The following is a 15,114-nucleotide window of genomic DNA, read 5'->3' on the forward strand; positions in this document are numbered from 1 at the left end:
CAAGCCCTGCTGCTAGGAAATGAATGTCCTGTAAGTACATGAAAGGGTTCTGAGACCTGCTCTCTCCCAGGCATCCCCAGGTGAAGAGGCCCAAAGAGCCCCAGCCTCGGCTCTGTGTGACACGAGGGCAGAGAGCACAAACCCGCAGTCACAGGGCCAGAAAAACCTCAGCACTGTGCCCCGGGGCACCCAGAACACTGCTGAGAACCTGGGAGCATCTCCCTGCATGGCACATGGCCGGGACATCCCCTGGGGACACCGGGGAGCACGGCACAGCTCCATGGGCACTGCAGGGGCCGTCTGGGGCTGCACCGCGAGCCCTCGGCCAGCCCTTCCCAGGGCAGTGCAGCAGAGGCACCTGCGTGAGGAACAGGGCAAGAAAAAGATAACGATATTCCAAATTCCTTTCCCTTCCTCAGGCAGGTCTGCAGTTCCTGCCCTCCCCAGGCTGCCATGGGTGAATTCAGCTCTCATGAGGGCAGCAATGGCGGTGAAGGTGAATTACGGGACCGCTGATGATGGAAGGGGCCTCTACGAACACAGGGCCAACCCCTTCCATGGCTCTGGGCTCCCAGCAGCTCTGGCCCCGAGCAGCCCCTGCACGCAGCAGTCGGATTTCACGAGCTGCAGCCTCAGCAGCTTCGTCGCCCTCATGATGTCGCGATATGACGTCACACCGCCGTGACACAGTCCGGCGCGTGCGCGCTGCGCGCTCTCGATGCACCTCCTCCTCCTCCCGCCCCCGCTGCGCGGCATCGCACACGAGGGGCGCTTTCACCATGCTGATTGGTTAATTGAGCTGCCAATCTGCGTGAGGGGCGGAGCGAGGGGCGCGGCCCGTCCAATCACGGGGCGGTCCGCAGCGCCCGCACCGAGCGGCCGGAGCGGGTCTGGGTCCGGGCGGCGGAACCAGGAGCGCCGGGAAGGACCGGGGGTCAGTGAGGGGCTGGGACGGACAGCGGGCTCAGGGGACAGCGATGTGCCGGGGGCTGAGGCTCAGGAAGCGGGGAGCGGGAGCCAGGAAGGGCCGGGGGTCGCGGACCAGGGTCGGGGGTCAGGGCGCACTGACGGTCTGGGGACAGGGAGCCGGCGAGGGGACAGGGGCTGGGGCTCAGGGTACAGGGGCTGGGGACAACCAGGGGCCGAGAGTCAGAGCACAGGGACTGGGGACAGCCGGGGCTCCGGGCACAGGGGCCGGGGACAGAGAGTGGGGCTCAGGGGACAGCCGGGTCCGGCTCAGAGCACAGGGGCTGGGGACAGCCGGGGGTCCGGGCACAGGGGCCGGGGACAGCCGGGGGCCGGGCTCAGGGCACAGGGGCTGGGGACAGCCGGGGGTCCGGGCACAGGGGCTGGGGACAGCCGGGTCCGGCTCAGGGCACAGGGGCCGGAGACAGCCGGGTCCGGCTCAGGGCACAGGGGCCGGGGACAGCCGGGGGCCGGGCTCAGGGCACAGGGGCTGGGGACAGCCGGGGGTCCGGGCTCAGGGGCCGGGGACAGCCGGGCCCGGCTCAGGCTGCAGGCCGGGAGGTGACGCTGTGCCGTGCCCGCAGCGCTGCCATGGCCGCGGCCTGGCAGGACGTGGTGCGGGACGCGGCGGCCGTGCGGGAGGCGGCGGCGGTGGCGGTGGACGCGGCGCTGCTGGCGGGGGTGCTGATGCGGACCGGGGAGCAGCCCAACGCCTCGGATGTGAGTGCACTGCGCAGGGAGGAGCCGCTCTGTGCCGGGGTTCCTGAGCCCTTGGCAAGGAGCGGCTCCCCAGGGGACAGCCTTCACTGGGGTGCAGCTCACAGCCCATCGCGGTGATGGCACAGCTCCCCAAGGGACAGCCTTCACTGGGGTGCAGCTCACAGCCCACCCCGGTGATGGCACAGCTCCCCAAGGGACAGCTCTGCCATACAGATTCCCTTTTCCAAGGAGAGGGATAGATCTGGGAAGGTTTAGGAAGTTGCCTCTTGTGGTGCTGGGAGTTGATCCTTTTCCCAGCCTCTCACCACCCATATGAACCTTTGAACCAGAGGAGAGTCTCACAGAGGGGCCTCTTTTGGCATGTTCCCAGCTACAGTCAGCCTTTGTCCCATAGCTGGGGTGAGGTGACAGGGGTGGAGGTGGCTGATGTGTGGGGTTTACTGGCTGATGGCTGGGAGGGCTCAGCCTGATGGAGCAGAATGCCATGAGGGGTCTCTGAGGAAGAAGTGCCCCTGTGCAGGAGGAGTGGGGCACCATTGGGGAAGGGTCCTTGAGGAGCCTGGGGGCAAGCAGGCAGCTGGCAGGGGTACAAGGAGGGAGGTGTTCACCACAGCACTGCTCCTTGGTGTCAGGTCAGGGCTCTGGGTGATCTCAAAGGGTGAGAGGAAGAGGGAGCCTGGGAGGGGAGGCCAAACACACTGCCAGTGTCCCTTATTTCATGTGAAAATCCAGGTGAATTGGAAACTTCTCTGTGGTGTAATATATGGACTGTGAGTGTGACCCCATGCGTGAGATGTGGGATGAGCCAGGGCTCTGGAGCAGGAATCAAAGGAAGTAACTGACAGCCAGAACTCAGGACTGGCAAATTAACTTTTTCTCTGCCCCTGAGAAGTTCTGGAGACAGTGCTGTCCACTGGAGCAGCAGTGCCCTGCTGGTGGTTCATAAGGCAGAACCCTCAGAAATGAGCAGTCAGCAGGGTTGAGGCCATCCATATGCCTGCCCTGCAGGGCTGGGGGTGCCTTCAGCCTTCAGCCAAGCAGAGGAAGCACCTCCTTAGCCCCTCTTGAGCTGCCCAGACCTGACTGCTGTGCTGCATCCCTGCCTGCAGGTGGTGAATTATGCCCCCTTCACGCTGCTCCCATCTGCGGTGCCACGGGCCTTGTTTGAACAAGCCTATGCTGTCCAGCAGGATTTCAACCTGCTGGTGGATGCTGTCAGTCAAAACAGAGAATTCCTGGAGCAAACTCTGGCCAGGTAACGTTTTTGCATGTTGCATTTTAATGAAATATTTTAAATGTAAAGCTTTATCACCCTTGTGGCATCCCTGCCTTTCTGAGTCCCAGAAAATGGGACATCTGCCCAAGACCTGATTCCCTGCTATCATCTTCAACTTTTTCAGGCTTGTGAATTCATACTTGTGAGCTTTTTAGCCCCTGGGCCTTAAATGCAAATCACTGGAGTCTTTGAGTCCTGATTTTAGGAGTCTCTTTTAGTCTTATTCTGCACCTGCCTGTGTCTGTCCAGTAGCCACGAGCTCTGCTGCAGCAGTGATGACAAGGAGGTGTCTGTTCTGTTTCCACACCCTCCCTCAGTCACCCCCTGCCCTCTTTCCCAGCCACAAGCTCTGGCTGCAGGAGGGCTGTCCAGCTCTGGCTCCTGGCTTCTGCTGAGTTGATCTGTGGCTGTTGCCCTGGGCTGGAGTGACCATCCCTGACTTTGTCACTCGTGACTGTGGGGCTGATGCTTCCACAAATCCCTCTTCCCTTCCCACTGCCTGTTCTGTGCTGCCTGTGCATGTTCTGCTGCCCCTGGCACTGGGACAGAGCAGAGGAGGCTGTTTTCCAGCATCCTTTTGTTCTGTTAAATCCTCACCCTTTGGAGCTGTTCCAGAGCTGCCTGCAGCCAGAGCTTGTGGGAACATGTTTGTAGCTGTGGTTAAAGAATGCAGCACCTGAGGCTTGTCTGTGCTAAAGTGCTTGCCCTGTGCCAGGGCAGCTCCCTGGAGGTGCTGTTCAGGATTTGGGGCCCTGAGGAAAAGCCAGATCTGCTCTAGCAGGGCCACAGTGTGTGGGATTTGGAGCCTGACAGGACAGAGGGATTGCATGAAGCTTCTCTGAACTGTGTGTGCAGGCCTAGAGAGACCTGTGGTTTCTGCCTGAACCTACAGAACTCTGTCCCATCTCTGCCCTGCCAGTGAGTCACCTCTGCACAGGGGGGCCTTTTGTGGAGAAGCTGTGCTTGGCAAGCTGGATTTGTGTTGTGGTTTTGCACTGAGCATTCATGGGGAGGTGTTTCACAGTGCTACAGCACTTGGCTGAGCCCCAGTTCAAACCCTAGAGATCCCCAGAGGACATGGTACTGCCCTTTGTGCTGGAGAATGCCCCTGCTAAGGGCTTTTTCTGCAGAAGAATTAATTTTCTTGTCCCTCTGTGCCAGCAGCAGGAGGCTGACATGGTCTGTGTTTCTCTCTAGCACCATCAAGGTCGATGACTTCACAGCTCGACTCTTCAGAATCTACAAGCAGGTTTTGGAGGAAGGCTTGGCTCAGGTACATGGGCAGGGGATCCCAGTGGTCTGTGCCCCTTGGCATTGTGGTGGGGATGCCTGGGCTCTGGCTGCAAGCTTTGGCACTGTGGACTCTGAGCTGTGCCAGGCTGGTCACTCCCTGCCCTGCAATGTCTTGTCACAGCTGCTGAGCTCAGGACCTTGCCCTGTTGAACAGCTGAGCTCTTTGGTTGGTGCTGCTGGAAACAGCCTGGCCTGGAGAGGGAGGAGTTCATGGGGTTTGTCTGTCCTCTGGGGTTTGTCTGTCCTCTGGGAGCCTCAGGGTGTGCAGGGATGTGTGTCCTCTTGGGACCTGCACTGGCCAGGCCACCCTGCAGATGCTCCTTTACTTTCAGGAGTGTTGGGAGCTACTCTGGAGCTCTGAGAGGGCTGTGGGCAGGGAGCAGAGCACCCAGGTGTGTGACCTGCATGGTGTGTATCAAACTGAGGATGACAGGACAAGAGGGAATGGATTCAAACTGACACTGAATTGGTTTAAATGAGATATTAGGAGATTTACTGTGCAGGTGGTGAGGTGCTGGCACACATTGCCCAGAGAAGCTGTGGCTGTCCCATCCCTGAAAATATTCAAGTCCAGGTTGGACAGGGCTTGGAGCAACTTGCTCTAGTGGAAGGTGTCCCTGCCAGCTGCAGGGGCTGGGGTGAGGTGGTGTTTAAAATCCCTTCCAACCCAACCCATTCTGGGATTCTCTGACCAGATCTGCCCTGGGAGGGTTCTGAAGCAAGGCCATCAAGGGATTTGCAGCTAAAGGCAACAGGAGACCCCAGCTCCCCTCCCTGTGTTGCAGACTGTGGTTTTGGGCATCAACCGCTCAGATTACATGTTTGACTGTGGGCTGGAAGGCACAGCAGCTCTGAGGCAGATAGAAATAAACACCATTGCTGCCAGCTTTGGGGGCCTCACCTCCCGCACTGCTGATGTCCACAGGTAAGGAGCACCTCCCACTGCAGCACTGCATGGCCCCTGTGCTCTCCAGGCTGCTCCCTTGCTCCTGCTGGGCATGGACGTAGCATTTACAGCTTTGTGTTCCACAGGTTGGTGTTGAAAGTGCTGGGAAAGAGTGAGGAGGCATCACAGCTGCTGCCCAACAACCCAGCAAAGGGGCTGGCCTTGGGAATTGCCAAAGCCTGGGAGCTCTACGGGTCCCAAAGGTAAGGAGCAGTGCAGGGAGCCTGAATCACAGAGATGGAAAGCTGTCCAGTTCAGGTGGAGTGATCTCAAAGGGTGAGAGGAAGAGGGAGCCTGGGAGGAGATACCAAACACACTGCCAGTGTCCCTTGTTTCATGTAAAAATCCAGGAAAGCTGGTGATGCAGCTAGGAGCATGTGGAGTGTTTGTGGGTTTAATGATGTCCTTGGTATCTCTTCCAGGGCTGTGGTGATGTTTCTGGTGGAGGAAGTCCAGAGGAATATTTTTGATCAGCGTTGTGTAGAAAATGAACTTTGGAACAGGTAAAGTTTGAATTTTCCTGGGATGGGAAAGGAAGGAGGAGATGGTTCAGTTTCTGGTATGGAAAGCTGAGCAAACAGCTGGCAGATCATAGGAAATGTAGGATGGCTTCCTAAAGAGGGAGTTTTTGGGATTTGTAGGATTTCTATGTTTTCTCTGGCTCCATAGCACAAAACCTGAGACCATTTGTGAAGGAACCTATAGATCCATGAACTCCAGCCCTGATCTGCAGCTCAGGTGCCTGTGGCCAGCCTGGTGACTCTGGCACTGCTCTTGCAGGAATATCCGTGTGGTGCGGAAGCGGTTCCGGGACGTGTTTGAGCAGGGCTCCCTGGATGCCAGCAGGAGGCTGTATATGTGAGTATGAGCCAAGGTGCGCACTCCTGCCGGCTCCTGGGCTCATGGGAGCCTGCAGCCAAGGCTGCCTGGAAGAAATGACTGAGCAAGCAGTTCTCTTCCCTGCTCCAGGCCTCCTCTTGGAGCTGAGATGGCTTTGTGTTCACAGTGGTGAGATTTTGCAGGCACATATCCATGCCTTAGAGCTGCAGTCATAATCTCCCTCCTTCAGGCTTCATCTTTCATTGCCCTGGGGCATCTCTACCTCCTCCACAAAGGTCTGCTTTGAGCAGCCCTGGCTCTCTGTTGAGAGCCATGTCCTGTTTGCTGTTCACATGCTGCTCTGCCAGGGGGAGCTGGGCTGGGTTGTTACTGCAGGAGGAGGAAGCATTCCATGTCCTTTGGGGATCTCTTGGGTTTGAACTCTCTGTGTCTTGCCTGCTCCCTGTGGAGACCAGGATGGGAGGATCACAGACTCCCAGCTGGTCCCAAGTGTGACGTTTGTCCTATTTCCAGGTAATGTGATGGGAGCTGTATGAACCTAACACGTGGTTTCATGACAATGATTTTTCTGTAGTGAGGCTGATTTTTCAACCTTTGAGGTCTGTGCTGTGTTTAATTAATGAATGTATTGTCGTGGCTGGATAGTTGAGGGGAAAGTGTGTCCCTTGTTCTTCCTCCTGAGCATCCTCCCCTGTCACTGCTAGATGCCTCCTGTTTGCCTGCCAGCCGCTCCCAGACCAAGTGCACAGTTTTGAGGCCAAAGCTTGGGCATGTGGTGCTACAGCTGTGCTGCCAGCCCAGCCCTGGCAGGCTGGTTTGGTGCCTCTCAGGTTGTTGAGTTGATGTCCTACCTTGAATTGCCAGAGAAGAAGAACTTTGTTCCTTCCAGCTTCAAGAATCACAGAGCTGTTAAGGCTCTGAGATCAAGTCCAGCCTGCAACCCAGCACCACTGAACACATCCCCAAGTGCCACAACCTCACATCTTCAGGTCCCTCCACTGCCCTGAGCCACCTGTCCTAGTGCTTGACCACCTTTTCAATGAAGAGATTTTCCCTCATCTCCAGTCTAAACCTCCCATGGTGCAACCTGAGGACATTTCCTCTTGTCCTGTCCCTGTTCCCTGGGAGCAGAGCCCGACCCCCCCTGGCTGTCCCCTCCTGTCAGGAGCTGTGCAGAGCCACAAGGTCCCCCCTGAGCCTCCTTTGCTCCAGGCTGAGTCTCCCAGGCCAGCATGGGGTTAAAAGCTGTTAAAAATGAGGTGCTTACCTCTCTGCAGAGCTGGGTGTCAGAATGATTGAGCCCTTGGTTAGAGCAGAAGCTGGGTGTCAGCTCCCTGACAGGCTGAGCTGTGGTTCAGTGGAGAGGAGCTTGCAGTGTTCAGCTTGCTGTGGCAGAGCCAGGCAGGAGCAGGAAGGTCAGAGGCCAAGGAGAAGGGGCAGGGGGCTGTGATCCCCCCCTTGGTGCTGGGACCTGGCTCTGTCTGTGAGTACTTGTGGTTTCCATTGCAGGGACGGCCAGGAGGTTGCAGTGGTGTATTACAGAGAGGGCTACGTGCCCCAGGTCTACGATGAGCAGGTCAGTACCCACCCCCCTGCCCCAGCAGCCACCAGCTGGGCACTGCCCAGGGAGCTCCAAATAACCCCAGGGGCAGCTACCCTGGCTGGAGTGGGGTCAGTCCTGCCTGCTGTGGCTGAGAGCATTGGGAGGCTGTGACTCCAAAGAGCAGGTGGGTGACCCTGCAGAAAAATGGGTGGCTTTCTTCTCCCGGGGGTCATCCCTTAGTGCAGCACTGAATTGTTTCTGTACAATAGGGGTTAACAGGGATGAGCACTTGCCTAAAGTTTTCAGACTTGGTCTACAGATCACTCAGTGCTCTCCTAGCATGATCAGGCTGCAGGTAATAATAGCATAGAGCACATCTTGCTGGTGTCTCGAGGTGGCAGCACTGGACAAGCTGGGGAAGGTGCTCACAGTGAATTAATTTCACTGTACCACCCAGAGGTGGCGGGAAATTCATGCCTGCTTTTCTCTGGAGTGCTACTCCCACCCCCTATCCCTGCCAGCAGGCAGGGAGGAGACAAACCATATGTTGAGAGCTGCACAGAAAAGAGCAGAGCAAACCTTTTGTGTGTTGTTTCCCCTCCCGGCGTGGCTGCTCCTGCTCTGCCTCAGAACTGGGAGGCGCGGCTGCTGCTGGAGCGCTCCCGGGCAGTGAAGTGCCCCGACATTGCCACGCAGCTGGCAGGCACCAAGAAGGTGCAGCAGGAGCTCAGCAGGCAGGGGACGCTGGAGAAGCTGCTGCCAGGCCACCCTGAGGCCATTGCTCGGATTAGAGCCACCTTTGCAGGACTCTACTCCCTGGATGAGGTGAGTGGGAGCGGGGCTGGGGCAGGGAGGGACACGCACTCCTGTGCTCTTAGCAAAGCCCTCTCTTCTTCTCAAGCAGGGGAAATTGGGGAATTTGTTGGTGCTTCTGCTCTGAGGGATCTGCTGAGGAGCCCCTGCTGCTCCCTGATGTTTTGCTGTTCACAGAATCATTTAGGTTGGAAGAGCCCTCCAAGATCAGAGTCCAACCTTTGACCAAACACCACATTATCAACTAGACCATGGCACTGAGTGCCACATCCCATCATGCCTTGAAACACCTCTGTCACGGACATATTTTATGAAAAATCCTTTTGCTAGGATTTTTTCTGCTGAGAGGCTGAAAGGCCTCAGAAATGAAATGTAAACAATGGTTATCTGCTGCTGTGGAATGCAACAGGTGCATCTTTGATTGGTCTCATGTGGTTGTTTTTTAATTAATGGCCAATCACAGTCCAGCTGTCTCAGACTCTCTGGTCAGTCACAAGATTTTATTATTATTCTATTCCTTTCTATTCCCTTCAAGCCTTCTGATGAAATCCTTTCTTCTATTCTTTTAGTATAGTTTTAATATATCATTTTCTTTTAATATATATCATAAAATAATATATCAGCCTTCTGAAACATGGAGTCAAGATTCTCATCTCTTCCCTTGTCCTGGGACCCCTGTGAGCACCACCACACCCCTCCAGGGGTGGTGACTCCATCCAGCTCATTCCCATGTGAAACCACCCTGTCCATGAAGAAATGATTCCTGGTGTCCACCTGTTTCCATCCTTTCCTGCCAGGGTGAAGAAGGTGACAGAATGGCTGCCACAGCCATCGCTGACCCCGACCGCTTCGTGCTGAAGCCTCAGCGTGAAGGTGGAGGTATGAGCTGGGCTCTGGAGGTGTGAGCTGGGCCCCTGGGGGTTTCCATTCTGGTTTGTGCTGTATTTAGGACAAGCAGGAGCTCTGTGCCAGCTCCTGGTCTTGTGCTGAGGGATAAAGGGTGGCTTGTGGCTATTCATAGCCATGGGGACTAGTCCTGCCACTAAGGCAGTTCTGCCCCTGGAGGAGCTCCCAAGGCCCTGGTACTGGATGTAGAGAGCCCAGGCAGCACCTGGGGAGACAAAGGCTGGGTTATTTGGGCTGCCAGGGCCACAGAGCTGGGGCCAGGGGCTTCTGCTGTCCTGGAAGGCCTTGATGTGCTGGTTTTGTTTGCCAGGTAACAACCTCTATGGTGAAGAGCTCAGGGAGGTCCTGGAGAAGATCAAAGACAGCCCTGAGAGAACCTCCTACATCTTGATGGATAAGATCAAACCCCAGCCAGCACTGAATTACCTGCTGAGGGCTCACAGTCCCCTCCAAGTGTCTGAGTGCATCTCTGAGCTTGGGATCTTTGGTGTCTATGTCAGGTGAGCAGTGTGCTTGTGTTCCAGGGCAGTTCCCTGCTCCTGATGTGGAGCAGGAGCATTTTGCCCTCTGTGCAGCCCAAGCACAGTCACAGCACAGATGTCTGAGGACATGCAGGTGCAGGGAACAGATGTGACCATTCAGTCTGTGCCCCTGGGAGCAGCTCTGAGCATGTGAGCTGCTGCTCTGAACCTGCTGCCAGATGAGCTGTTGGAAAACCACAGGGCTGGTGCTGGCAGTCACTGGTGCAATGGGATCATGGGTTCCATGTGTTTCATCCCTGATTTCTGGGGGCACTTCTTGGGTTCTGAATGCAGCCCCATGTGTGGCTTTTCAGAAGCCCTGGTGACCTCTGAATACCTGAAGGCCTAATGTCTGTTCAACTCTAATAAGAGCTGGTTTTGTTTAAAACCCTCTTAGTTCACGTTTCCATAGGGTACAAATGAAAGTCCTTTTCACACAGCTTTGGGAACAAAGGTGCTCTGGCAGCATTCAGCCCTTGGCAGTGCCCATTTGCAGAGTGGCCAGTGCAGCCACCACTGCAGGGCCCCCATGTTAGCCCTGGGCCTCTGCCCTGCCCTGTGTGCTGACAGGGAACAGCCAGAGAACAGCCAGGAGCTCAGTGCTGGGCAGGGGCTCAGTGCTCAGTGCTGGGCAGGGGCTCAGTGCTCAGTGCTGGGCAGGGGCTCAGTGCTCAGTGCTGGGCAGGGGCTCAGTGCTCTGTGCTGGGCAGGGGCTCTGTGCTGTGCAGGGCTCAGTGTCCCTCTCTCTGTGCTCAGTGTCCCTCTCTCTGCAGTGTCAGTGTCCCTCTCTCTGTGCTCAGTGTCCCTCTCTCTGCAGTGTCAGTGTCCCTCTCTCTGTGCTCAGTGTCCCTCTCTCAGTGCTCAGTGTCCCTCTCTGTGCTCAGTGTCCCTCTCTGTGCTGTGTCCCTCTCTCTCTGCTCAGTGCTCTGCAGTGTCAGTGTCCCTCTCTCTGTGCTCAGTGTCCCTTTCTGTGCTCAGTGTCCCTCTCTCTGTGTGCTCAGTGTCCCTCTCTCTGTGCTCAGTGTCCCTCTCTGTGTGCTCAGTGTCCCTCTCAGTGCTCAGTGTCCCTCTCTCAGTGCTCAGTGTCCCTCTCTCAGTGCTCAGTGTCCCTCTCAGTGCTCAGTGTCCCTCTCTGTGTGCTCAGTGTCCCTCTCTGTGTGCTCAGTGTCCCTCTCTCAGTGCTCAGTGTCCCTCTCAGTGCTCAGTGTCCCTCTCTGTGCTCAGTGTCCCTCTCTCTGCAGGCAGGGCAGGGAGCTGGTGCTGAACCAGGCCGCGGGGCACCTGCTGCGCACCAAGGCCATCGAGCACGCGGACGGCGGCGTGGCAGCCGGGGTGGCCGTGCTGGACACGCCGTACCTGGTGTGAGGAGCCACAGCCCAGCCTCCTCTCTCTGCTGCCTCAAGAGCTGATCTGCCCCAGGGATTCCTCCTCAGGGTGCTTGCCAAGGTGTGGCTGCTGAGGCTGTGAGGAGGGACTGTGTGGTGCAGCTGCTCAGAGGTCCTGGCTGCCAGCCCCAGCTGCTTCTGGTGGTTCCCCCTGCAGGAAGGATTCCCTTGCTCTGCCTGCTCAGGGACCCTGCCCTGGGCACAGCCCGGCTGTGACTCCCAGGACTGCAGGGTTCTGGGGGCAGGGGGATGCAGAGCAAAGGGTCAAGGTGCCACTACAGGCCTTGGTGCTGCTCCCACTTCTGAGCTCCTTACACTGCATGGTTTCTGGAGACATACACAGCCTAAGGAATGAGAGGAGAAAGGTGGATGGGCAAGTATCAGCCTTTATCTTTATGTGCCTCAGTGCTCTCCAGCTTAAAGAGGAGAGCCCAGCTCCACTCCCCATGGCCCCTCCAGCCCTCCTTCCCATGCTGCTGCTGTCCTGATTTCTGTTTTCCTCTGTGTCTGAGGATCCTCTGGGTTCCTGCACCAGGCACAGCTGCCCTGGGTAATTTACCCAAGGGCCTCTTGCTTTTGCTTTGCCCAACTCCTGTTTTATTGGACTGGGCTCCTCTGTGCCACACAGGGCAGGCAGCAGTGCAAGGTCCAGGGCAGACTCCCACTGCCTCCTGCAGCCCTTTCCAACAGATCTCCACAGGCTGGTGTAAGATTCCCTCAGAGATGGAGACAGCTCCCAAGGCAGCAGAGAATTGGAGCCTTGTGTGTGTTGATAAATCCCAAAGCAGCCTGGGTTTGGGCCAGTGCATCCCACTGCAAATCAAACCCTGAGCATCTTCCTGCCAGGGAGCCCCAGCCTTGGGAATGCCCCTGCTGAGACTGGGAGCTCTGTGGTGAGGAAGCAAAGGAATTGCAGGGGAGGCTGGGCAGCACAGCCCCAGCTCCCAGCACCTTACTCTGGGACCAGCACCAGCAAAGGGGGAGACTTGGCTCCCTCCAGGTTTTATGGATCAGTGGGAACAGCACAGCAGTGGAGGAGTGTGGGCTCTCCTGCTCAAGGTCTTCTGCCTCTTTCTCCAGCCCCTTCTCCTCCTCAGCCCTAAAAGCTGCACCTTTCTGGCAGCAAAGAGCTCAGGCAGCCTCAGCCCAGCCCTGTCAGTTACACAGAACCAGCACAGAGGCAGAATTCCTGCAGAATGGGATGTGCTGAGTGGCAGAACCAGCACAAAAGCAGAATTCCTGCAGAGTGGATGTGCTGAGTAACAGAAGCAGCACAAAAGCAGAATTCCTGCAGACTGGGTGTGCTGAGTGCCAGCCCTGCTGGCTCTTTGCTGCTGCAGCATCAATCACCAATCGGTCACCTGGGAAACTGCTCCATTCTCCAAGTGTGACTGAAACTGGGCTTCCTGGGTGTTTTGTTGGGGGATTGATTACCCCAAGCCAGAGATTAAAAGGAATGTGCAATCTGACTGCTGTTTGTGCCATGTTTGTCCGAGCCCAGGGGCACACCTGGCCAGGTGTGCAGAGAGCCATGGCTGTGCCTTGAAGGGGTGCCTGGGGTGGAGGTGAGGCAGCCCTGAGCTGTGCTGACAGCCCTGAGCCTCCTCACCCAGCTCTCTGCTGCATGAGGGGGTGGGTCCCATGTGGGTGTCACACTATCCTGTGCTTTCCATAAGCAGCACTGGCTGGAGAGCAGGGAGAAACTGAGGCACGGGCTGCAGCCCTGGAGCCAGCACAGCCAGCCACAGTGAATCCCAGTCCATGGAAAAACACCATGCTGGCAGGAACCTGCCCCTGCCCATCCCAAAATGCAGTCCTGGTTTCTGGCAAGGCCACTCCAACTGCACTGAGCACCCTGGACTCAGCACACAAGCACCACCCACACATACTCCAAGCCTGTTTCCATTTTGTTTTCTTGAATTTTATTCCATTCTGCATTAAATTCTTGCTGTTTTCCAGCCAAAATGACATAGCTGACAAAGAGTAGTAACAGGAGGAACGATGATGTAGGAATCCTTGTCACCAAGGTGGCACAATCCAGTGGTACAGAGCTGTGGGGGCACATGGGACACAGGCAGGCACCGAGGTTACAGGTGACACAGGTGCTGTGCCAGTGAGAGCAGCAGGTAACAAGTGAGATTTGGGACTTGGCCAACAGTGCAGCAGAGCACCCCAACACCTGCCCTGAGCAGCCTGACCCAGAGGCAGCTGCTCCTCCTTTCCAGCCCCAGGTCAGCTCAGGTTGCAGGTAATCCCTGGTCACTGGCACTCCCCAAAACAGCTGTTGCAGCAAGTTTTAAAGCCCAGCTCTCCTTTGGTTTAAGTGCAAAATCAAAGAGTTCACATGCAGGTTTCATAGACATTGCAAAGGAGGTATGAGCCCCAGCTCAGCCCTGGCTGGAGTTAAAGGACCTTCACTGGAGGAAGGATGGCTTTGGCAGGACCCTGGTGGTGGTCAAGGCTCTTGGGGAAAAGGGTTGTGGGCCTTTAGGTCTCATCATCCTTAAGTCAGGTCAGATTTAAGCAAACACTGACTTTAAACATCTCCCACCATTTTCTCCTGATGAGGAAATGAGTAGGACTCCCACAGCCCTGCCTGCCTTGGTTTCTCTGCTGTAGCAGTGCTCATGGTGCCATGAGAAAGGTGCCTCTGCCAGGCTCCATTTCCTCTCCATCTTCCCCCAGGACACCAAAGGAGCATCCAGCTGCTCCAGCTCTGCTTCAGCTATGAGCTGGTCCAGCAGGGCTGGAGAAACTGGGGCTCCATGGAAATGTCACACCAAGGCCTTTCCCTTGCTGGCTCCCTGTGGTGTCATGGCCAGTGAAGGACCCTGGACTGGGGACAATGCACCAGCTGGCACCACACAGTGAGGAGCAGCAGATCTTGGTATCAGATTGCCCCAAAAAACCTGTTTAAAGCCCAGAGCTCCCTGGAGCCTTGCCCCACTGCCCTGCAGGCTGCAGGAAGCTGTGCTAGCAGCAGGCCAGTGGATGCAGGGTGAGCACAGCCGTGCAGTGGTGGTGGGGCTGCTGCAGTGCTCCTGCAGCACTCCAAGCACAAAAGGAAGCTCAGCTGCTCTGTGGGCAGTGGTGGATGCCCCTCCCAGGCCTGCCTGCATTGAGTAACTCCAGCATCACTTCCCCTGCAACCCCCAAAGCTCCTTCCCACTGTGCACAAGGTGCCAGGGCCCCTCCAGACATAAGTAAATTAACACCCTCTCCCCGACCCCCCAAATTAAATTAAAATCAAGAACGAGGTGCTGAAAAAGGAGGAGGATGAGTCCCTCTGTGCACCAGGCTGACCCTCAGATGTGTGACATCCATCTGGAACATGACAGACACCTCATCCAGGGCATGGACACGGCCTCTCCAGAGCCAGACTCTCCTCGTTCCTACCATTGGTACATTCAATTCAACAGGTGAAGGTTTCCTTCCCGGGCAGGCAGTGGCTGTTGGAGGGACCTGCTCATCAGATGCCACTGCCACTGTTCTGCTCAGCAGGAACAGGTCCTGCTGCTACTGCTTAGTGTCACATCTGCTGTTGAAAAGCTGTGTGATGATGCCCGGGTCTGCCAAGGTGGAGATGTCCCCCAGATCTTGGTCATTTTTGGCAATCTTCCTCAATATCCGTCTGGTGATCTTTCCTGTAATGATAGCCAAGAAAGGGAAGCAGTCAGAATCCCTGGATGGTCTGGCTGGAAAAGACCTTAAAGATCATCTCTTTCCAAGCCCCTGCCATGGGCAGGAACAGCTTCCACTGTCCCAGGCTGCTCCAAGCCCCATCCAGCCTGGCCTTGGGCATTTCCAGGGATCCAGGAGCAGCCCCAGCTGCTCTGGGCACCTGTGCCAGGGCCTGCCCACCCTCACAGGGTACAATCCCTTCCTTATGTCTCTTTAATGTACAC

At 56.6% G+C, this 15,114-nt stretch overlaps 2 protein-coding genes across 2 annotated transcripts in view; one reads left to right on the forward strand and one right to left on the reverse strand.

Annotated features, from left to right (window-relative positions):
* Window positions 1-825: 825 nt before the first annotated feature.
* On the forward strand, window positions 826-12,678 carry GSS (glutathione synthetase). The gene is made up of 13 exons (XM_054644309.2): window positions 826-934; window positions 1,551-1,686; window positions 2,796-2,941; window positions 4,160-4,235; window positions 5,041-5,180; window positions 5,288-5,404; window positions 5,624-5,704; window positions 5,982-6,059; window positions 7,551-7,617; window positions 8,215-8,409; window positions 9,195-9,276; window positions 9,614-9,803; window positions 11,066-12,678. Exons 2-13 carry the CDS (start codon window positions 1,558-1,560, stop codon window positions 11,187-11,189), a joined length of 1,425 nt encoding a protein of 474 aa, XP_054500284.2. The 5' UTR covers window positions 826-934; window positions 1,551-1,557; the 3' UTR covers window positions 11,190-12,678.
* Window positions 12,679-13,108: 430 nt separating this feature from the next.
* ACSS2 (acyl-CoA synthetase short chain family member 2) overlaps window positions 13,109-15,114 on the reverse strand; it is a 32,153-nt gene continuing 30,147 nt past the window's right edge. The window contains exon 18 of the mRNA XM_054644606.2: window positions 13,109-14,853. Coding sequence (XP_054500581.2) covers window positions 14,726-14,853 — 128 coding nt within the window. The 3' untranslated portion in view covers window positions 13,109-14,725. The remainder of the gene's footprint in view (window positions 14,854-15,114) is intronic.

This window comes from Agelaius phoeniceus, chromosome 17 (genome assembly GCF_051311805.1).
Source record: "Agelaius phoeniceus isolate bAgePho1 chromosome 17, bAgePho1.hap1, whole genome shotgun sequence".
Classification (NCBI taxonomy): domain Eukaryota; kingdom Metazoa; phylum Chordata; class Aves; order Passeriformes; family Icteridae; genus Agelaius; species Agelaius phoeniceus.

Excerpts from the sequence above, each read along its gene's own strand:
- GSS (XM_054644309.2), top strand. The coding sequence starts at position 1,558 with ATGGCCGCGGCCTGGCAGGACGTGGTGCGGGACGCGGCGGCCGTGCGG. Across the intron at positions 5,181-5,287 it reads CGCACTGCTGATGTCCACAG|GTTGGTGTTGAAAGTGCTGG; the intron begins GTAAGGAGCACC and ends TGTGTTCCACAG. Across the intron at positions 5,705-5,981 it reads GAAAATGAACTTTGGAACAG|GAATATCCGTGTGGTGCGGA; the intron begins GTAAAGTTTGAA and ends CTGCTCTTGCAG.